This window comes from Apodemus sylvaticus, chromosome 22, assembly GCF_947179515.1.
Source record: "Apodemus sylvaticus chromosome 22, mApoSyl1.1, whole genome shotgun sequence".
NCBI classification, from domain to species: Eukaryota; Metazoa; Chordata; class Mammalia; order Rodentia; family Muridae; genus Apodemus; species Apodemus sylvaticus.
Window position 1 is genome coordinate 39,519,297 of NC_067493.1, and position 22,286 is coordinate 39,541,582.

At 48.2% G+C, this 22,286-nt stretch overlaps 2 protein-coding genes across 4 annotated transcripts in view; one reads left to right on the top strand and one right to left on the bottom strand.

Moving 5' to 3' along the window:
• The window catches only part of Phkg1 (phosphorylase kinase catalytic subunit gamma 1), a 10,025-nt gene extending 7,614 nt beyond the window's left edge, over nucleotides 1–2,411 (top strand). For both annotated transcript variants that reach the window (XM_052168179.1, XM_052168180.1), the window contains exons 6-9: nucleotides 410–500; nucleotides 642–795; nucleotides 1,277–1,402; nucleotides 1,747–2,411. In XM_052168179.1, the coding sequence (XP_052024139.1) occupies nucleotides 410–500; nucleotides 642–795; nucleotides 1,277–1,402; nucleotides 1,747–1,995 (620 nt within the window). In that variant the 3' untranslated portion in view covers nucleotides 1,996–2,411. The remainder of the gene's footprint in view (nucleotides 1–409; nucleotides 501–641; nucleotides 796–1,276; nucleotides 1,403–1,746) is intronic.
• Nucleotides 2,412–2,875: 464 nt separating this feature from the next.
• Nucleotides 2,876–21,975, bottom strand: Sumf2 (sulfatase modifying factor 2). 2 transcript variants are annotated; one of them, XM_052168428.1, is made up of 9 exons: nucleotides 21,851–21,973; nucleotides 18,752–18,908; nucleotides 14,954–15,065; nucleotides 13,714–13,758; nucleotides 12,788–12,938; nucleotides 8,887–8,942; nucleotides 6,694–6,778; nucleotides 6,414–6,558; nucleotides 2,876–3,698 (listed from the first exon to the last, which is right to left on the bottom strand). In XM_052168428.1, the coding sequence occupies exons 1-9, from the start codon at nucleotides 21,939–21,941 to the stop codon at nucleotides 3,614–3,616; spliced, it is 927 nt and encodes a 308-aa protein (XP_052024388.1). In that variant the 5' UTR covers nucleotides 21,942–21,973; the 3' UTR covers nucleotides 2,876–3,613. The 2 variants fall into 2 exon arrangements, with proteins under 2 accessions (XP_052024388.1, XP_052024389.1); XM_052168429.1 differs by lacking the exon at nucleotides 2,876–3,698 and adding an exon at nucleotides 5,907–6,264 and having other exon boundaries at nucleotides 21,851–21,975.
• Nucleotides 21,976–22,286: the final 311 nt, after the last annotated feature.

Below are 22,286 nucleotides of genomic sequence, written 5' to 3' on the forward strand. Positions count from 1 at the left end.
CATAACCCACACAGATTCCTAGGTCCTCAGAAGAGCATCTGTTTCTGTAGAGTACCAAAAGTTTCAGTTCCCAGCACCCACAGAGGGAGACTTTCAAAGCCACATATAACTCCAGTTCTAGGGACATGACTCTTTTAGTCTCTGTGGGCATTTTTACCTATGTGCACAGCTTACATATACATGTCCACTGAGTCAGGGTCCCACCACCTGAGCTCCATGCCTGGTTGCCTAAAAGAACCTAGGAATCCACCGGTGGCCCTCTGAGCCTGTGTATTCTGCTGTTACTACTGAGTATAAAATAGGAGAGCCCTACCAAGCACTGTTTTTGTCCTATCTTTTGCCTTTCTTGGGTGACTTCTTCCATGGGAGGGCTCCTGGTGGCTTGTCCTGATAGAGACGTTTCCTACAGAGGTTTGTGGGACTCCCATTTATCTGGCCCCTGAAATCATCCAGTGCTCCATGGACGACAGCCATCCTGGCTATGGGAAGGAGGTGGACATGTGAGTGCTATGGGTAGATGGGGGGAGGTGGTCACAACCATGGCCTGACCCCAGTGAAGCTAGGAACGAGGGTCTGCCACTCCCGCATGCCTCCCTTTCCCATGAGGCTAAGGGTGACCCGAGGCCCCGCCCACCCTCCAGGTGGAGCACAGGCGTCATCATGTACACGCTGCTGGCCGGCTCCCCGCCCTTCTGGCACCGGAAGCAAATGCTGATGTTGAGGATGATCATGGATGGCAAATACCAGTTTGGCTCACCAGAGTGGGATGACTACTCAGACACAGTGAAAGACTTGGTGAGAGGCCACGGCCGCCAGCTCCCCAGATGTCAAGGGAGAGGAGAACACTCCAATACAGGGGGCACGCCCCAGAGTGGAGGAATCTCCAGGAGGGATCCCTGTATCTGTCTCAACGATGTTTAATAAAATACCTAGCAATAATTACTTAAGGAAGCAAGGGTTTGTCCTGGCTCATGCTTTATGGCTACGGGTGTGAGGAACATCCACAGAAGGAAGCAGAAGGCGATTAATGCTGGGGCCCGGCTCACCGGCTCTTTTCCATCCAGGACCTTAACCTGCATTTAGGGAACCACCCACATTTAGGGTGTAACTTCTCACCCCAAGCTATGTAGACAATCCCGCACAGACAGGTGGTCCTAAATCCTATCAAGGCAATCAGGACACACACACACACACACACACACACACACACACACACACCGCCCTGGGTTTTCCAGAACGCTGCTCTGGTAGCCTCAGGTCCCTTCTGTTCTCACAGGTGTCTCGATTCTTGGTGGTGCGACCTCAGGACCGCTGCTCGGCGGAAGAGGCCTTGGCACACCCTTTCTTTCAGGAGTACGTGGTAGAAGAAGTCCGGCACTTCAGCCCCCGAGGGAAGTTCAAGGTACTGAGATTCGAGCTCCCCAAGGCTCTTGGGGTAGGTTGCTGTGGGCTCCTGAGGCACTGGATACCTGTTGGCACCAGGCTCCCAGAGCCTTAAACTGTGCTGGGGGTGTGGGGTGGGGTGGGATGCTAGAATTGTCCCTCTTCTTGTCCCCACTGTTCCAGTTCAATTTCTGCAGGGAATATCAACTAACTGACCATTAGCCTAAATCCCTGTAGCTGCTTGTAGCCTGGGAATAGTGGGCATCATGAAGGGCATCCCCAAAGCCATCCAAGTTCGCTGCCCCCCACCCCCGCCCGACCATCTTCGCTGCGGGCTGAGGGTTCTCAGTCTGCCCCCTGCAGGTGATCTGTCTAACTGTGCTGGCATCAGTAAGGATCTACTACCAGTACCGTCGGGTGAAGCCGGTAACCCGGGAGATCGTCATCCGAGACCCCTACGCCCTCCGGCCGCTGCGGAGGCTCATCGACGCCTACGCTTTCCGTATCTACGGCCACTGGGTGAAGAAAGGGCAACAGCAGAACAGAGCTGCCCTCTTCGAGAACACGCCCAAGGCAGTGCTCCTCTCCTTGGCTGAGGAGGAGGACTTCTGAGGGGCGGCGGGGCACAGGGGAAAGCAAACGGAGAGGGTGCTGCCCCGGAACTGTGAGAAGAGGATGCCCCACGTAGCCTTCTGCAGAAGAATAGGTGGCCCTACTCTGTGCACTCAAAGGCTCGCCACTAGATGTGCAGGGTGTTCCCATTAAACTGCACTAATTACGGCTGGAGCCGGGTGTGCTGTTGTTGCATGTGCCTGTTGGCCGAAGACAGTAGGATCCCTGGTTCTAGGCCAGCCTGGGCAGCTTAGTGATGCTTATTTCAAAAATAAAAATAGGGCCGGGAATGTAACTCTGTGGTGAGTGTAAGGCCTCCAAACTCAACCTCTGGTATGGTAAAAATGGATAATAAATAAATAAATCCAATGCAGCTGAGGCCGTGTCAGGCAGAAATGGAAGGGCAGGGGGCGTGTGTATTCTGGGAGCTGTAAGCCTTCTGCCTTCTCTACTGTGCACCTTTGTCGATGTTTCCAGTTCTTTCTTGGTTTTTTGGTTTGTTTGTTTGTTTTTGTTTTTAAGATTTATGTATTTTATGTCTGTTTTGTCTGCAATGTATGTAACCCACATACATGCAGTACCCGTGTTGGTCACAAGAGGGCATCAGACACCCTGAAACTGGAGTTGTACAAGGTAGTTGAGACCACCTTGTGGGTGGTAGGAATTGAACCCCTCCTCTGCAGGAACAGGCGCTCATAACTGCCCAACTGTCTCTCCAGCCTGGTCTCGGTCTCACTCTCTCTATGTTCCCAAGGTTATTGATAGTTGAGGAAGTGGAAACAGGATGGTCAGGAGTTCAAAGTCATTCTTGGCTACACACAGGAGCTTGGGGCTAACCTGGTCTACACGAAACCTTATCTCAAACAACAATTATATTGGATTCCCTGATATACAAAAGAATTTATTGACCTCACAAAATCCAGTTCTTCTTCAGGGACATGTTTGCAGGTACGCAGAGGTTTGCAGGGTACATGATTAATTCTCAGAGAAGTTTCTGGCATTTGTCTTTCTGGAGGAACACTGACTTTGGTTCTCCCACAGTGCACAGCTTCACCTTGTAAATCATTAGCTCTACTGGAGCTTTTTAAGATGGGCACCATGTGTAAATCCCAGCACTGGGGAAGCTGAGGTAGAAGGATTGAGAGTTTGAGACCATCCTTGCCACACATTGAGTATCTCGGTTCAGAGGACAGCGAGGCTAGGTTCCGGCAGCAAGGCTTTGGTGTCGTCTCACAAAGGGGGCAGAATTTTCCTTCAGCAGAAATTTCCCAGGAACAGTGAAAGCTGAATCAGCCAGGGAGAAAACAAAAAGGGAGAGATTCTAAAGCGCTATCTTCTGGAGAACTGCTCCAGATACTGACGTGATTGGTTCCTTTGTCCTTAATACTGCACTTAAGAGACGGCCCAGCTCCCAGCCTTGGCCATCCAGGCCCTGACCTTCCAGGCTACCGCAGTCCCTTCTTGGGGTCTGAGTGTCCCTCTGTCCTTAGGAGCTGTCTGTCAGAGGAGAAAGGCCATCCCTCAGACTGGTGAGCTCGGTATCCAGCCAGCTGCCTCTGGAATACGGTCAGGGAGATACAGTCCTGAGGGGGCGCTTTCTCCAGCTCTGGCTGGCTGCTCACAGATCCTCCTTCAGCTGGCCTGCACCGGAAGCGCAGCGGAAGCCCAGGTTGTCTGAGGCTGAATCCGGAGTGTTTCCCATCCTGGATAGAGAGAGAAGGTGCACACTATTGGGGATGGCGTCCGCCAGGACAGAGGAGCTGTGGTGGTCTGAGCGAGAATGGCCCTCGTATGTATGAACTCTTAGGCATCGGGGAGCGGGAACTGTCTTAGAAGGATTGGGAGGCGTGGCCTCGCTGGAGGAACTGTCGGTAGGGATTAGCTTTGAGGTTTCAAAAACCCACAACAGGTCCAGTGTCTCTCACTGCCCACCGCCTGTGGGTCAGGATGTAGAGCTCTGGGGCACCCCTCCAGCTCCACGATGTTCTGCCTCCTACCATGATATCACGGACAAGCCCTCTAAAACTGTAAGCAAGCCCGATTGAATGCTTTTCTTTCATAAGAGCTGCCTTGGCCATGGTGTCTCTTCACAGCAACTGAATCGTAACCAGTGACTAATCGTAGTCGGTCTGGGGGCAAGTCCAGCCAGCATGCCACTAGGGGGAAGGGGACAGACAGAGTGGGGCTGTGGGTGGCCACAAAGGATTGCAACAGGGTGAGCTTCGTGACGCTGATGAGTGGCGCCTACTCTAAGTTTAGTGTGACAGCTTGACACACCTGCGGGTGAGAAATGAGTCTCACAGCACATGGTGGCTATCCTTTTTCATCACCGTAGCTGCCACCACTGCCTGGCTAGGAAGACACATTTTTAGTCCAGATCTTTTGAGGTGGGCCCTCTATTCCGGGCCACGCCTTTTGCAGGACAGGGAAGAAGGAAGCTTTTGCTCTTTGTCTGCTTGCTCTCACCCTGTGTAATGGCTACTCCTGGTTGTCAAACTGACCATATCTGGAATGAACTACAATCCAGAATTGGAGGGCTCACCTGTGACCCAGACCTTGAGGCTGGAAGACACAAGTTTCTGATCTGGATCTTGGCATGGAGATCTTGAGGCATAGTGGCCATGAAAAGCTTAGGCCCAGGCAAGGTAGTACACGCCTTTAATCCCAGGAGACTAAGGCAAGGAAATCTCTGAGTTCAAGGTCGGCTCGGGACAAAAGTCCCAGTTTCAGGTGTGGTGGCACACACCTTTAATCTGGACCATGCCGTCTGCTGGAGGCCTACATAAGGACTTTGGAAGAAAGAAGATTCACTCTTCTTCATCTGCTTGCATTTACTTGCCAGCACATCTGTTGGAATCTACTTCTATAGCAGACCAGCTGAAACAACTAGCCTCATGGGACTGAGCAACTACTAGACTCTAGGACTCCCCATTCACAGCTGACCATTGTTGGGGAGTTAGACTGTAAGTCATCACAATAAATTCCCTCAATATAGAAGAGTACCCAAAAGTTCTACGACCCTAGAGAACCTGACTAACACCCCGTTAGTAAGTTAGAGCCTATGTCTGTGGAATCCCAGTATCTACTGAAGACTAGTTGAGACATCCAGTCTCACAGACTGAACAACTACTGGATTATTGCACCTTCTGTTCATAACCATCCATTGTTGGATTAGCTGGACCACAGCCTATAAGTCATTTCAATAAATCCCCTTTCTATAGAGAGAGAAATTCATCTGTAAGTTCTGTCAGTCTGCTTTGATATGCACGGACCTCACCATCTTCCAAACCTACAATCTGAATCTGCAAAGCCTGAGGAGTCTTGGCCATGGCCCACCAAACTGAATCTATGGAGAGGGAAGCAGAAGCCCCTAAGACTAGACGTCAACAATGGGGGGGGGTACCACTGACCACTGTGCCCTCACCCCAGCCCTTGGGGGGGGGGAAATTCAGACCTGGTTTTGCTATAGTCACCCACCTAGTGTGGAGCCTTCAGACCTAGGTGACTCTGTTGTTCTCTGAGGATCTGCAGTCCCCACCCCCAGATGAGCCAGTCTCCCACTGAGCAGCCCAACAGTTTTTTCTGACAAGTTCCTGGCTTCTTGGGGGAGGGTTCCCCCCTTTAAATTCTCACTTAATCATGAAAACATTGAGCTTTGCCGGAGCGGTGGTCCTGCATGCCTTTAATCCCAGCACTTGGGAGGCAGAGGCAGGCGGATTTCTGAGTTCGAGGCCAGCCTGGTCTACAGAGTGAGTTCTAGGACAGCCAGGGCTATACAGAGAAACCCTGTCTCAAAAAACCAAAAAAAAAAAAAAAAAAAGAAAAAAAAGAAAACATTGAGCCTTGATCAGAAAACTGTCTTGGCTCATTATTTCTCTTGCCCGCCTGTCCTTTTATTCCATTTCCAGCCCTCCTCCTAGGAGAACCCGTTCGACCAAGCTGCGGGACAGCTACAGACCACTGTATGAGACGAGCACCCCGTCTCATAGAGACGCACAGAGACAAAATGACTCTAAGCAGTGACTGTTTCTGCATCCAGCCGCTTGATGAGTCGGTTAGCTGAGATCTCCTGGGTGTGGCCGAGCAACTCCATCTCCTCCCTCTGCCCTGCTAGGTGTGGGAAGGGAGCCTCCAGCAGGAGGTTGCCAGACCTCCCTCTGTCCCCTCGGTGCTGCTGAGTCTCAGGAAAGGGTCCCCAGGCTGTTTGGGGACCCATGTTTACTTCCCACCATCAGCAGCTTCTTTTATGACTTTGAGTGGAGGCTGGATCTGCAGCAAGGGTGAGAGGCGTGGGAACCGGTACAGAAAGAGCTTGCTGAGGAAGGGGTTGGGGTGGAGAGATGGGATGGGGTGCAGAAGCAGCTCCTGTCCCAACTCTGGGCCATGGCTGCAGAGGCTTGCGGTCCCCGGACCTTTACCTGGTGGTGACCCGAGCCCGGTGATTAGCAGAGCCGTCTGCGGTGTCGATCCATGATGCCCCGCGGAGGACTCGCATGTCTTGGCCGGCAGTTTGGTAGGTGGACGCTGTCCATTCCCACACATTGCCCATGAGGTCATAGAGTCCTACAGAGGAGCAGGAGGCCATCAGATGGAGAAGCAGGGGACTCTCTCCTCCCCACCAAATGCCCTGGGGAAGATGGGGGGTAGTTTTCCTCTGCCACCTTGTCAGGCACTGCTGTGTATGAAAGGAGGTCTTACCATAGTTGTTCTGTGGGGGGAAAGCGTTCACTGGTGACAGTCCATGAAAACCGTCTTCAGCTCTGTCACCCTTGGGGAACTTTCCCTGACAAGGACAATGAAAGTGAAATATTTATCAGCCTATGCCAAGGCACGTGCTCCTGTCTGTCTAGACTAAAACCAGGATCATGCCAATCTGCTGCTTCAAAGGGGGAGGATAGTGACCTCAGGTTCCCTTCCATGGTGCTTTAGAAAGAGTGCTGTCTCTACCCATCTAGCTCCTCCATTCCTGACAGGAATGGAACCCCTGGAGCCCATGCTCTCCCATTGGCCTTCCTGACTTTACTTTATCCCCTCATGTGATTGGTTCCTTCTCATCAAAACTGGGGCTCAGGAGTTGGGAAGACAGCTCACTGTGTAAGCATAAGGACCCAAGTTCGTATCCTGAGAACCATATAGAACCTGGGCGTGGCTGCATGCATCTGTAACTCTAATGCTACGGGGCAGAGACAGACAGATCCTGGGGGTGGTTGGCTAACTAATCTATGAAATAGATAGCCCCATCTCCCATTACGATGTCCTGTCTCAAAAAAATACTGTGGAGTGGCACGAGAGATGGCTCTATAGTTAAGAACACTGGGTACGGGCTGGAGAGATAGCTCAGTGGTTAAGAGCACTGACTGCTCTTCCAAAGGTCCTGAGTTCAAATCCCAGAAACCACATGGTGGCTCACAACCATCTCATAATGAGATCTGATGTCTTCTTCTGGTGTGTCTGGTTGAAGGCAGCTACAGTGTACTCATATACATAAAATAAATAAATCTTTAAAAAAAAAAAAAAACACTGGGTACTTTCCCAGAGGACTTGGGTTTAATTCCCAGCAACCACATGTCAGTGCACAAATATCTATAATTCTAGTTCTAGGGAATCTGGCATCACCACACAGACAGACATGTAGGTAAAACACCAATGCACATAAAAATAAATAAATCTTAAAAAATAGCATGTACATTGATTACAGAGGACCCAAGGAGACCAGAGTTCTATTCCCAGCACTCGTGTCCTGGAACTTGCTCTGTAGACCAGGCTGGCCTTGAATTCAGAGATCTGCCAGCCTCTGCCTCCTGAATGCTGGGGGGTTAAAGGCATGCACTAGCACCACCTGGCTAAAATACTATATATTTTTAAATTTATTAATTTTTATTTTATGAGCATTGATTGGTTTAAATCCCAAAATTATAAAGTAGAGAAGCAACTGAGACCATACGTGAACCACTGATTCCCATACACACCTGCGTGCACACACATGTAGAGATCACACACACACGTTTAACGGACTGCAGCCACCACATAGGAGAAGCTGCTCTCATACATGGGCCGATGATTGGGCTGTGATTTGCTCAACCACATGTGATAGCCTGTTACACTTATTTCTGTCTGTCTGTCTCTCTCTTTGTTGTTGTTTTGTTGTTTTGTTTGTTTGTTTGTTTTGAGATAGGGTTTCTCTGTATAGCCCTGGCTTGTTGTTTTGTTTTTAAGAGACAGTGTCTGTGTAGCCCAGGGTACACAACTCGCTTTGTAGACTGGAATGGCCTTGAACTCACATCGATCCCCCTGCCTCTGCCTTTGAAGTACTGGGATTAAAGTTGTATGCCACCACCACTTGTCTGTCTTTTTTTTAAAAAAAGATTTATTTATTTATTATATGTAAGTACACTGTAGCTGTCTTCAGACACTCCAGAAGAGGGTGTCAGATCTTGTTAAGGATGGTTGTGAGCCACCATGTGGTTGCTGGGATTTGAACTCAAGACCTTCAGAACAGCAGTCACTGCTCTTAACTGCTGAGCCATCTCTCCAGCCTCCACTTGTCTGTCTTAAGTGAATGTTTAATAATGTCATAAACATCCTGGGGAGACGAAGGCGTCTGATGCCAAGGCCTAGGACCTAAGTTCGAGCCCCTGACCAGCACAGTAGGAAGAGCGGACCAACTCGCATAAGCCCACCTTCCACAAGTGTGCCACGGCATGGGCACACCCACGTTAACATTTTTTGTTTCTTCTTTTTGAGTCAGGGGTCTTGCTACTGTTCACTCATCTTTAAATTCTGAGTCAGCTGCCCAGGAAGGCCTTGAACTTGTGATTCCGCCTGGGAGGACAAACTTGTCTCAGTGCTCTGAGACCTGGCAGGGACCGAAAAAGGTCCGTTAGGTCTTACCTGCCACAAGTTGGTGCGGTTTGGCTGGAACCGGTTCCCCCATGGATAAACCTGACCTGCAGGATGGCAAAGAGACAAACACGAAAGAACTGGGTGAGAAGGGGGAAAAATGGAGGACACTGGAAGGAAGGCAGGAGGTGGTGAAGACTTCATTTCAACACAGCCCCGTCCCACCCCGCCCTCCCCCACCCGGGAAGCCAGATTTCAGTACACTGCGGGACACGTGCCACTGTGTGGGGGATGGACACACAGATTGTGGAGAAAAGCGTGAGGAACCTGTTAGCTGGACTTAAAAGTGCAAACATCAGCAGGTTCTAGGTCAAAACTGATCAGTGATAGAACCCTGTGCTCAGCAAGTGCTTAGGTGGGGAAACTGGTTTCCGTTTGAAGGACAGCTTACACAGTCAGGGCTGCAGGAAGACAGATTTATGAGCAAAACCAGTGATGGATCTATCAGTGACTCTCTCTCCTTACCACTGTGGTGATGCTCCTGCCTCAGCCTCCTGGGTGCTGTAATCCCAGGCACGAGCTAACAGGCCTAATCAACAATAATAGGGTCTCTCTGTGTAGCCTTCACTATACTGGAACTGGCCTCAAACTCAAGAGATCGCCTGCTTCTGCCTCCCCAGTGCTGAGATTAAAGGCCTGTGCCACCACCGCCTGACTAAACAGCTCAAATAGCAACTCTTTAATCTCTGTAGAAAGGGGGTGAAGTTTTGGTCCCTAACCTATTTTGTTTTAATTATGTATATTTAAATGTAATGTAGCTAGATGTGGTGTCTCATATCTGTTATTATTACTAGTATTTTCTTTTTGTGACTGAGTCTCACTTTGTAACACTGGAACTCACTTTATAGATCAGGATGTCCTCATAGCTACCCGCCTCTGCCTTCTAAGTGCTGGGATAGCAGGCCTGTGCCACACGCCCGGTATTATAACACTTGGGAAGCTAAGGCAGGAGGATTTCTGTGGCTACATAGTGAATCCAGGCTAGCCTGGTCTATAGAAGGAAGGACTTTCCTCCTTATTTTTTTTCTTTCCTGTTTTTATTTTTCAAAGGCTTATTAATTTATGTTATGTATGTGAGTGCACTGTAGCTGTCTTCAGACACCAGAAGAGGGCATCAGATCCCATTACAGATGGTTGTGAGCCACCATGTGGTTGCTGGGAATTGAACTCAGGACCATTGGAAGAGCAGTCAGTGTTCTTAACCACTGAGCCATCTCTCCACCCTGTTTTTGTTGTTGTTGTTGTTGTTTTGAGACAGGGTCTCACTATGTAGCCCTGGCTATCCTGGAACTCACTGTGCAGACCAGGCTGGCCTCAAACTCACAGGGATCTGCGTGCCTCTGCCTCCTGAGTACTGGGATGTAAGCCCAGTGCTAATATGTCTGACTTTCTAAGAATATTTTTTAGGGCTTCAAGATGGCTGAGCAGTTACACATGCTTGCTATTTTTTCATAGAATGTGAGTTCAGTTCCAGTACACACGGATGGCAGTTCAGAACCATTTGTAACTCCAGTTTCAGGACAACCAGTTTCATCTTCTGTCCTGTAAGGGCACTTGCACATATGTGACACATGTACAAATAAAAAGAAAACACTTTTAAAAGAATGAACATTTTAATGTCTTTTGTTTTAACTAAAAAATTTTAAATTGTTTTATGTGTATGAGTGTTTTGTCTGCATGTCTGTGTACCACATGCATGCAGTGCTCATGGAGGCCAGGAGAGGGCGCCCATTTCCTGAACTGGAGTTACAGAAGGCAGTGAGCCACCATGTAGGAGGTGCTGGGAATCGAACCTAGTTTCTCCAGAAGAGCAACCAGTGCTTTTAACTGCTAAGCTATGTCTCTCTAGCCCCCTAATGTCTGTTTTTCCAGTTTCTAGCTCTCACAGTATGTTGTATGTTGTAGGTGATGAATCTATCCTGGATCAGAGATGAAACTACTGACCAGCAACTGGCCCGTATGTAAGTTTTACAGCTCTGAAGGGAAAGGCTTCTCCTATGGAAGTGGTAAAGCTCTGTTCTAGCGGCTGCAGGGGAAGCTTTCTCCAACACAAATGTTACAGCTCTGCTCTGCAGGGGAAGAGTTTCCCCAGCAAAATTGAAACGGTTCTGCTCTGCCAGGGGCAAGTTTTCCCTAGCAAAAGTGTTACAGTGTGGGACGCTAAAACCATGCCAGAAAGCTTGGTAAGGTAGAGCAGGTCTGGGCTGGAGAGATGGCTCAGCGATTAAGAGCACTGACTGCTCATCTGAAGGTCCTGAGTTCAAATCCCAGCAACCACATGGTGGCTCACAACCATCTGTAATGAGATCTGGTGCTGTGTGAAGACAGCTACAGTGTACTTACATATAATAGTAAATAAATCTTTGAAAAAAAAAAAGGTAGAGCAGGTCTGAGACCTGGAGACTGGGTGGGCACACACCTGAGACTTAAGCGACTCCCTGCTCCCTGCCCGATTCCTGGCCTGGAACAGGTGCCATGTCCCCCACTTTGGTAGCTACAGGCCCTGAGGGTTAGCTTCCCTTCCCAGACATTCCTCCCTGCAAAAGGTATTTAATCTCGGGTCCACCCTGAGAAGTTACTATGCATCCATCCATTTTCCATGATCAACAGTCAATAACAGTTTAGAAGCATGGACTCTCTCTCTCTCTCTCTCTCTCTCTCTCTCTCTCTCTCTTTCAAATATTTATTTTATGTATATGCATACACTGTTGCTGTCTTCAGACACGCCAGAAGAGGGCATCCGATCCCATTACAACAGGGTTGTGATTGCTGGGATTTGAACTCAGGACCTTTGGAAGAGCAGTCCGTGCTCTTAGCCTCTGAGCCATGGCTCCAGCCCGGACTGTTTCTTTCATCTACCACCGTCATGGAAAACATGGAAAAGGCCTTGGCCTACAAAACCACAGCTACATTTCCCACAGAGAGTCCATTTGTACTCTAGACAACTGCCACCAAGCTAAGGACAATCACTGAGCTAAGCCAGAGCCCCTCCCCCTCCCCCACCCCACCCCTTTCCCCCAGCCCAGGGCTAGACACTGTCCTTAGCCTGTGGCCCCATCTCCACTCCCAACTCTCCACTCAGCCACGCCTAGATGTCCTGGGTTCGGGTGCCTCCAGTGCCAGCCTCCTTGTAGGCACATGCACCCCTATCCTTCATTCCTGACTCCTGTGTGCGGTACCCCAGGAACGACTAGGTACCCGGGAGTCTGAGAAGCCCCGCTGTGGCGTCTCCCAATCTCAGACTGTGTTTTTCTATCCCTGGAGCAGTGCCTGGTGTTGCCCTACAGCTCAGCATCGGACTAGCGGCAGACTAGCGGCAGCGTCGGGAAAGGCAGCCGAGCTCCCTGAGTTAAAGCTAGGATCCCCGCAAGCAAGAGGCAAGAAATACCACAAAGTCGCACTGCACAGCAAACGTCACAGGAGAGGAGCGTGGCCGCCTCTGCCGGGGTTCGGGGGGAGAGAGAGGCAGCAGAGAACTGAGCACAAGGCGGGCTATAGACACCATTTCTCGGCGGTGGGGCGGGGCTGTCCAGAGTGGAGATTTCCAGGGTGAGGACTGGAGAGCTTTCAGAGCCTGAGCTTAAGTGAGCTCAGGGATTGGTGAGTTTTCTTTGTCCCCGTATCCTACACTGTCAAAAATCACTACCAGAGCTGGGCAGAGGTTACTTTATCTCAGCGCTCAGGAGGCAGAGGCAGGCGGATGTCCTTGAGTTGGAAGCCAGCCTGGTCTACAGAGTAAGTTCCAGGAGAGCCAGGGCTGCACAGCGAAACCCTATCTCAAAAAAAATAAAACAAAACAGATTCCCTAGGGGAGGGGACTAGAAAATTCCTTTGGGATGGGACTCAGACTCCCAGCCCAGCGCAGGACAGGGCGGGAAGATGATCCACATACCCTTCAAGCCCCCTCGGGCTGCAAACTCCCACTCCTCTTCCGTGGGCAAGCGTTTCCCCCGCCATGCGCAGTAAGCACCAGCGTCGTTCCAGCTCACGTGGACCACCGGAAGCTCCAGTTTCTCTCGGATGCCAGAGCCGGGACCTGTAGGCTGGCAGGCAGGGTGAGGTGAGACAGGCTTCTGGGATCTAGGGAAAGGCGAAAGGCGGGGAAAAGGCTTGGCTTGGGGTGACACAGTTCAGCTTTTACATTAGGTAGAAGGGGGAGGTCGGAAACGATGGCTTGGTGAAAGAGAAACAGAAGAGACAAGAACAGTGGTTGCACACACCTGGATTTCCAGCACTCAGAAGGTTGAGGAAGGAGGAACCGGGGCTACAGAGGGGGATGGGCCGTGAGACAGGAGGGAGGAAGGAAGACAAAAAGATGGATTCTTCAGTAAAGAGAGCAGTGGGAAATATGGAAAAGAATCAAAGCAGAGGGAACGTGGTCACTCCTGAAATGTCCTAAGTCATCATTCCTGGCTGGGCAGAGGTGACGTACACCTTTGATCCCAGTACCCAGAGGCAGAGGAAGACAGATCTCTGAGTTTAAGGTCCCTGCCTGGTCTACAGAGAACATTCCAGCCCAGTCCCAGCTACACAGAGAGACCCTGTCTTAAAAATAAAGCAAATCACCGGCGGTGGTGGCACACGCCTTTAATCCCAGCACTTGAGAGGCAGAGGTAGGTGGATTTCTAAATTTGAGGCCAGCCTGGATTACAGAGTGAGTTCCAGGACAGCCAGGGCTACACAGAGAAACCCTGTCTTGAAAAAACCAAAAATCACCCACACCTCAGTATTTCTGGACAAGTTAGGGGTTTAGGGAAGCCAAATTTTCAGAATGAAACACAGCAGTGTAGGAAATGAGGCAGAGGAAACAAAACTCACCTGCCTCCAAAATGCCTTTTGCACTGGTAGCCACCAGAGGACAGCCTGCAAGGACAGAGAACATTATAAGGGCAAGATGATCTGACCCAGCAGAGGATCCCGCTCGACCCCATACTGGAAGTGGCACACAGGCTGTGGGTTTTTTGTTTGTTTGTTTTTTGTTTTTTTTTTTTGAGACAGGTCTCACTATGTAGTCTTGGCTGTCCTGGAACTCACTCTGTAGACCAGGCTGGCCACACACTCAGAGATCCTCCCACCTCTGCCTCCAGAGTGCTGGGATTGAATGTATACACCCTCACACTTGGCTATAGATGGAATCTTTTACAAATTTGGGCTTTAAGTCAGTTGCCAGAGTGCTTTCAAGAATCTCTGGGTTTGGTCACCAGTACAGCATAAAACCGACCCAATAATATATGCTGATCATCTCAGGACTTAGCAGCAGAGGCAGAAGGATCTGGTGTTTAAGATCATCTTTGACTATATAGTGGATTTCAGGCCAGACTGACCTACATAGTGAATCTCAGAAAGCTAGACTGAAGCCGGGCAGTGGTGGCACACACCTTTAATCCAGCACTTGGCAGGCAGAGGTGAACGGATCTCTGTGAGTTCAAGACCAACTTGGCCTGTGAGTAAGCTCCAGGCCAGATCTTGTCTCAAAAAAGACAAAACAAAATAAGAAAAACCAAACAAGCCAGGCAGTGGTGGCGCACGCCTGTAATCCCAGAGGCAGAGGCAGGCGGATTTCAGAGTTCTAGGCCAGCCTGGTCTACAGAATGAGTTCCAGGATAGCCAGGACTACACACAACAACAAAAATTCACAATAACCCCCTCCCATAAACCCTCAAATCAAAGCCAATGTAGAGAGAGATCTTTTTCCTCTGTCCTTCCCCTGGACTAAACAAAGCACATGCTATCAGGCAAGCCCCCTGCCACTCACCCACAGCTCTATCCCTTTTTTACAAATCCATTTTGAGACAGGGTCTCCCTCAACTGTTCAGGCTAGCCTTGACCCTTGACCTTGCTCCTCTGCCTTGGCCTCCTAAGTAGCTGGACTTACAGGCGTGTGTCACCAGGCCCGGCTTTTACCACCCTGGCTGCTCCAGCTCACTGTGTGTCTTCGCTGTTGCTTCCCTAGTCAGCTCCTCCAGGGGGCCCGGGTGACCTCTCTCCCTCAGAGGACCCTGTCCAGCTCCCGCCTCCATCCCCGCCTCCATCCCCCGCTGTGGCCAGGCTCTCTCACCGGCATCTGATCTCCTTGCTTCCTGAGCTCAGGGGAGACGAAATCCTCAAAGACGAAGCTCCACCCAAACGCCTCGGCTTCTGTCTGGTACTTTTTCTCCCTGACAAACTCCCTGGAAAGAGAGAGAGAGAGAGAGAGAGGGTTCACTTGGCTCAGTGACTAAGATTCCACACACATCCCACTCCTGAAGTCTGCCGTCTGCTCCAGGGAGCCCAGTGTGAAAATGCTTTCAAGTTTTCACAGAGAGTTTTCACAAGCTTCAAGAAATTAACCTGGGCTGGAGAGATGGCTCAGCAGCTAAGAGCACTGACTGCTCTTCCAGAGGTCCTGAGTTCAATTCCCAGCAACCACATGGTGTGTGTGAAGACTCACATACATAAAATAAGTAAATAGATACATCTTATTATTATTATTATTTTGGTTTTTTCGAGACAGGGTTTCTCTGTATAGCCCTGGCTGTCCTGGAACTTACTCTGTAGACCAGGCTGGCCTCGAACTCAGAAATCCGCCTGCCTCTGCCTCCCAGAGTGCTGGGATCACAGGCGTGCACCACCACCACCTGGCTGATAAATCTTAAAAAGAAATAAAAACAAAACAAAACAAAACAAAACAAAGAAATTAACCTGGGACTGGAGAGATGGCTCAGTGGTTAAGAGCACTGGCTGCTCTTTCAGAGGTTCTAAGTTCAGTTCCCACAACAATCTTTTTTTTAGATTTATTTATTTATTATATGTGAGTACACTGTAGCTGTCTTCAGACACACCAGAAGAGGGCATCAGATCTCATTACGGATGGTTGTGAGCCACCATGTGGTTGCTGGGATTTGAACTCAGGACCTTCGGAAGAGCAGTCAGTGCTCTTAACTGCTGAGCCATCTCTCCAGCCCCCCACAACAATCTTTAATAGGATCTAATGCCCTCTTCTGTCATATATGTGTACATGCAGATAAATCACTCATACATTAAATAAACAAACAAACAAACAAGTCTTTAAAAAAAGAAATTAACTTGATACACATGAGAAACAGTTTTTTTTTCTCTTTTCTATGAAAGGTAGGCTTTTTAAAAAATTATTTATAAAAGGTAGCTATGTTTTTGTTATTGTTTTGGTTTGTTTTCTTTTCCTATCAAAAGAATTATGACTGCAAAGTCTCAATGCTTCAATCTTTGCGTTCCAGCAGGTTACAGCCCTTCTTGTCAGCCTGTATGGTCCACCTCCTACAAAGTGCATGAGATGCAGTTACCACCAACCAACAGCAGGGGGCACGACCGCCTTGGCCAAGTGTGCTTGACAGCCTGGTTCAGGGCCTGGTGCGCCTTTTCACAAAAAGCATTAGCTTGCCAAGTTACTTCCGATGTGTGTGTTCTTTGAGCAACACCATGATTATTCTTTGTTTCTAACACACCTGACCTGATTTTTTTCTATAAAACTAGAATATATATTAGTAAAAATCTCTTTTGAGTATGTAGTCCTGTGAGGTCTTGTTTTGTGAGGACGGGGATTCACTGTGCAGCAGTGACTTTTTTTTTTTTATTAGATTTATTTATTTATTATATGTAACTACACTGTTGCTATCTTCAGACACCCTAGAAGAGGGGGTCAGATCTCATTAAGGATGGTTGTGAGCCACCATGTGGTTGCTGGGATTTGAACTTAGGACATTCAGATGAGCAGTCAGTGCTCTTAACCACTGAGCCATCTCTCCAGCCCCCAGCAGTGGTTCTTAACCTTCCTAATGCTGCAACCCCCCAACCATAATATTATTTTTGTTGCTACCTCATAACTGTCATTTTGCGACTGTTCCGAGTCCTAATATAAATGTCTGTGGTTTCAGGGATTGCCACAGAAGGGTTGTTTGACTTGGTAAAGGGGTCATGATCCACGGGTGGAGAACCACGCTGTGTGGTCTTTTCTGGTCCCAAACTTGCTGTATGGACCAGGCTGAGGAAATGTCTTTTTGGTTTCTGTTTATTTACTTCTTTTTGGGAACAGGCCCTCTCTGTGGGTCAGGTTGGCCTGAAATTTACCTAGGCAATCTCATCTTCTACCTATAGTTCTACCTTAGTCTCCCTGGTGCTGGGTTATAAGACCTGCACCACCAATCCCTGCTCCAAAGATGGCACTATGCAATGGACTCAGTTTCTTTTTCTTCCTTTTCCTTCCCTTTCCTTCCCTTTCCTTCCCTTTCCTTCCCTTCCCTTCTTTCTTTCTTTCTTTTCTTTCTTTCTTTCTTTCTTTCTTTCTTTCTTTCTTTCTTTCTTTCTTTCTTTTTTCTTTCTTTCTTTCTTTCTTTCTTTTCTTTCCTTCTTTCCTTCCTTCCTTCCTTCCTTCCTTTGTATCAGTATCAACATGGTTTGCTCCTTTTTTTTAGTTTTTTAAATTTTAGTGTGTGTGTGTGTGTGTGTATGTATGTATGTGTGTGCACGCGTGTTGTGTGTGTGCGTGCACAGTGCTGGGTTATAAGACCTGCGTGGACATGTGTGGGAACACGTGCCATGGTGCTTACATGGAAGTCAGAGCCCAACTTAAGGATTTTATTTTATTTTTTAAGATTTATTTTATTCGGGGGCTGGAGAGATGGCTCAGCGGTTAAGAATACTGACTGTTCTTCCAGAGGTCCTGAGTTCAAATCCCAGCAACCACATGGTGGCTCACAACCATCTGTAATGAGATCTGATGCCCTCTTCTAGTGTGTCTGAAGACAATTATCGTGTACTCATATGAATAAAATAAAATCTTAAAAAAAAAAAGATTTATTTTATTCATATGAGTACACTGTTGCTGTCTTCAGACACACCAGAAGAGGGCATCAGATCCTGTAACAGACAGCTGTGAGCCACCATGTGGTTGCTGGGAATTGAACTCAGGACCTCTGGATGAGCATTCGGAGTTCTTAACCACTGAGCCATCTCTCCAGCCCAACTTAAGGATTTTAAATTTGAAGACTAATTTTTTTCCAGTGCTAGGCAATAGACCAAAGGTGCTGCCAGCTAAGTCCTTCACACTGAGAGACACCCTCAGTTTGCTCCTTTTAAAGCTATAAACTCATGAACCAAACTCACTAATGCAGTCTGTGTCCTCTGGGTTTATGCTTCTAAAAAGTGGGATTGGACTGGAGGGATGGCTCAACAGTTAAGAACATTTGTTGCTCTTAAACAGGATGTGGGTTTGGAGAGGTGGTGGCCCACACCTTTAACCCAGCACACAGGAGGCAGAGGCAGGAGGATCTCTGTGTTCAAAGACAGTCTGGTCTACAGAGTGAGGTCCAGGACACCCCCCTCCCAAGAAAAAAAAGAGGAATCAAGTTTGATTCCCAACAACCACACAGCAGCTTCTGTAACTCCTGTTCCAGGGGATCTGATGCCCTCTGAGGGCACCAGGTACACATGTGGGTACACACGGTAAATGCAGGCAAAGCACTTGTGTACCATAAAATAATAAAACAAATATTTAAAATTTTAAGAATAAAAATCAAGATTCTATCTTTCATGATGTGTAAGCTATGTTTTGATTCTATCTCTTACAGATATCCCTTTATTAGTAATAAAGATTAGAACTAGAAGCTGGGTGGTGGTGGTGCACACTTTTAATCCCAACACTTGGGAGGCAGAGGCAGGCGGATTTCTGAGTTCGAGGCCAGCCTGGTCTACAGAGTGAGTTCTAGGACAGCCAGGGCTACACAGAGAAACCCTGTCTTGAAAAACAAAACAAAACAAACCAAACAAAAAAAGAGATTAGAATTAGAGAAGATTAGAACGATCAGGACTCTTAACCCTGCACCGAAAAACTTGAAAATACCTGAAGTCTTTATTGGTGACGGGAAATATGTCAATGGCAAAGGGTTTTACTGTCACTTCCCGGGCAGGCCCTTCACCATCTCTGCCATCTGCAGCATCTGTCCCCATCAGAAATCGGCCACCTGGCAGATGCACCATGGTAGGATCCTGGGCATGTCCTGTAGAACAGACAAGTACTAGTAATGCACTCAAATATATGTTCATAGTTAGGATTTGATTTATACCTCATTTAAAAAAATTTTACAATAATAATAATAATTTTTTTGAGACAATGTTTCTCTGTGTAGCCCTGGCTGTCCTGGAACTTACTCTGTAGACCAGGCTGGGGTCAAACTCACAGAGATCTGCCTGACTTTGCCTCCTGAGTGCTGGGATTAAAGGTATGCACCACCACTGCCTGGCTTGTTTTTAAAACTTTTATTGTTGTGTTGAGGCAGGTCCTCACTGTGTGGACCTGGTTGGCCCTGAGCTTGCTATGTAGACTGGACTAGCCTCAAACTCGTGGGGTTCCACTTGCTTTCACCTCTTGTATATGTAGAATTAAAGGTGTGCATTAACACACCTTGCTTTCGAAAAATATGTTTCTCTTATGAGTGTGTATCTGCATGTCTGTAAGTGCACCGTGCGTATGGCTGGTACCCACAGAGGCCACAAGAGGGCGCTGAGTCCTGTGGAACTAGACCGAGGCAAGCTGTCATGTCCTCCTCGCCCTTGACAGGAACAGCAAGTGCTCTGAACTGCTGAGTCGCCTCTCCAGACTATACTTCATTACTTACATGCCTCTCTTGCCTCAGCTAGGTAAATTCAGAAACTGTAACCTCAAATACATGCACACTTTCACCCACGCTCCCTCCGCCACCAGCTCTGACCTTTGGAGACAAGGTCTTACTATATAGCTCAGGCTGGCCTTGAATTCACACAGATCAGCTGGCCTCTGCCTCCCAAGTGCTGGGATTAGTACCCAAGCCACACCACCACTCACACTTCATGCTGTTTCTTTCCCTCTCCCTTTGTATTGTTGAACACTTTATTTATTGTTGAGACGAGGTCTCATGTATCATGTAGATGGGAACTCCTGACATCACTGCCTGAACTTCCTGGTGATGGCGTAACAGGTGTGTACCACTTGGCCCAGTTTATGTGATGCTGGGGATGGCAATCAGGTTTCATGTTAGGCAAGCACTGTACAACTGAATCACACCCATAATTTATGTGCAGATTATATGTTAGGGATTTTTCTGATTTTTTAAATTTTTCTTTCTTTTCCTTCTTTTTTTCTTTTGTTTTCTTTTCTTTTCTTTCTTTCTTTCTTTTTTTTTGTGAGATAGGGTTTTCCCCTCCCCCGCAGTCTTGGCTGTCCTGGAACTCACTCTGTAGACCAAGCTGCCCTTGAGCTCACAGATTGGCCAGCCTCTGCCTCAGGAGTGCTGTGATTAAAGGCCTGCACAACCATTGCATGGCAATCTGATTAAAAAAAAAAAAATTCAAAAGCTCCTTCACTCAAGGGACCCTCCCACCTTTGCCTTACCAATGCTAATATAGGTATAGGTCACTGTGCCCCAGAATCAAGAACCGTGTGTGTGTGTGTGTGTGTGTGTGTGGTTGAAACCAGGGTCTCAACACATGCTAGGTGGTGTTCGAGCCCAGCCTCTCATTTTAAAATTAGATCCTTTCTTATTTTAGTTTTTGATGACTAGGTCACCCCTGCCCCACTCTCCTCCAACTCTAGGCTTACCTGAAAATCGCTGTCTAGGTGGACTAGGCTGGCCTGGCAGGCATAGAGATCTGCCTACCTTTGCCTCTCAAGAGATTAAAGGTATAGGCGCCCATACCCAGCCTTCCAGGGTCTTATATTTTACTCTCTTCCCATTCTGATACAATTCTACCCACCTTAGGAATAATCCCAAGAGGGGGGAAAACAAACAAGTAAGCAGGGAGATCTCAAATTAAAGGGGAATGAAATATCAAGCTGTAATATAAACTGTAGTTTGGTTCTAATTTAACAAACTAACATTTTAAAAAATATTTTTTAGGGCTGGGCAGTGGTGGCCCTTTATTCCCAGCACTTGGAAGGTAGAGATAGGCATTTCTCTTGAGTTTGAGCCGTCTGGTCTACGGGGTGAGTTCCAGGACAGCCAAGGATACACAAAGAAACCCTGTCTCTAAAAGCCAAAATTAAATTTTTTTAGGGACAAGGTTAAGTCTTCCTTCCTTTGCCAGTATCCGTACACTCATGGCACACAAACACATAAATGAAAAGTAAGATTTCTCTCAGGTCATGCTTAGTGGTGTACCCCACCATCTGGCGGCAGAAACTGATGGATCTTTGTGATTTTGGGCCAGCCTGGTCTACAGAAGTGAGATCCTGTCACATAACAAAATCTAAGACCGTATTTTATGCCTTATAATTCCAACCCTAAAGAAGCTACAGCAGATCACAAGTTCAAGACTTGTTTGGAATACACAGCCAAGACCTTTATACCAAAAAACCCTCAACAGGGGGCCTCTGAGCTGTAGCTTAGCTGAGAGAGTGCTTGCCCAGGCGGATCTCTACGAATTTGAGGTCAGCCTGGTCTATGTTCCAGGCTAGACAAGGCGACACAGTTGAGACTCTGCCTCAAAGATAAAATAAAATAGGGTGCTAGCATATAAGGGCAACCTGTTGCTCTTGAAGGCCCCCACGTTCAGTCTCCAGCACCCACTCAGTGGCTTATCACCAGACACGATCGTGGTGCACATACATATGAGGAGGAAAAACACGCATACACATAAAATATTAAAACTTAATCCAAAAGTAACTAGAGAGAAAAGGTGCATTTAAACAGACATTGGGTACTGCTAGATATAAGGTGGGAAACGGCATCAGATTTCTGTGTTTGGGACTTAAGCGTATCTTGAGCTTTTAAAGCTTTTTACAAATAAGAGCTATCAGCAGCTCAAGACAGAGATGGGAAAGGGAGAAAAGGAAAACCAGAATGCCTTACAACGCCCCAGGCAGGGCTGCATTCCAGAGACTCTGCTTTAAAAAAGAAAGAAAGCAAGGCAGTCACTTTTAGGCGTTCAGGAATAAGGGGATATAGGCACAGGGCTACACACTGACCTAGCTGAAGCCGGGGACAGGACAGGAGCCACAGCAGCAACAGGAGAGGGTACAGGGAACCCATGCTGAGGAGCCAGAGCTCAGAGCGCATGCGTCTGTTCCGGAGCTTCTTCGCGCCTGCGCACTTGCCTGATGCTAAAGTTCCGTTTAGTGACCAATGGCAGGGCGCTCCTTGGGAGCTTTCCTGTAGGCCCCTCCCATGAATGTCTTATACACCGGCCCACCCCCATCCTGCTCTCTGATTTCCTTTTCTGGACAATGTTAACAGGGGCGTGCATGCCCACCTCACTGCAGTCGCAGCTGGTTAGAAGCTGCCCATGGTGCTGGGTACTAAACCGCCTGTCTGCGTGAACAAGTACTTCTAGTAGCTGAGTCACTTCTCCACTCAGACGTCTGTTCAGTTGAGCTGTGTAACTCAAAACCAGCTTTCAAATTT

What these genes read in the sequence shown, in the direction of transcription:
- Sumf2 (XM_052168428.1), bottom strand. Translation starts at nt 21,941, where the DNA reads ATGCGCTCTGAGCTCTGGCTCCTCAGCATGGGTTCCCTGTACCCTCTC. An exon ending in GTCACCAATAAAGACTTCAG is followed by an intron (nt 15,066 to 18,751) that starts GTATTTTCAAGT and finishes CTCTCTTTCCAG; the next exon opens with GGAGTTTGTCAGGGAGAAAA. An exon ending in AGCCCGAGGGGGCTTGAAGG is followed by an intron (nt 8,943 to 12,787) that starts GTATGTGGATCA and finishes GCCATCCTGCAG; the next exon opens with GTCAGGTTTATCCATGGGGG.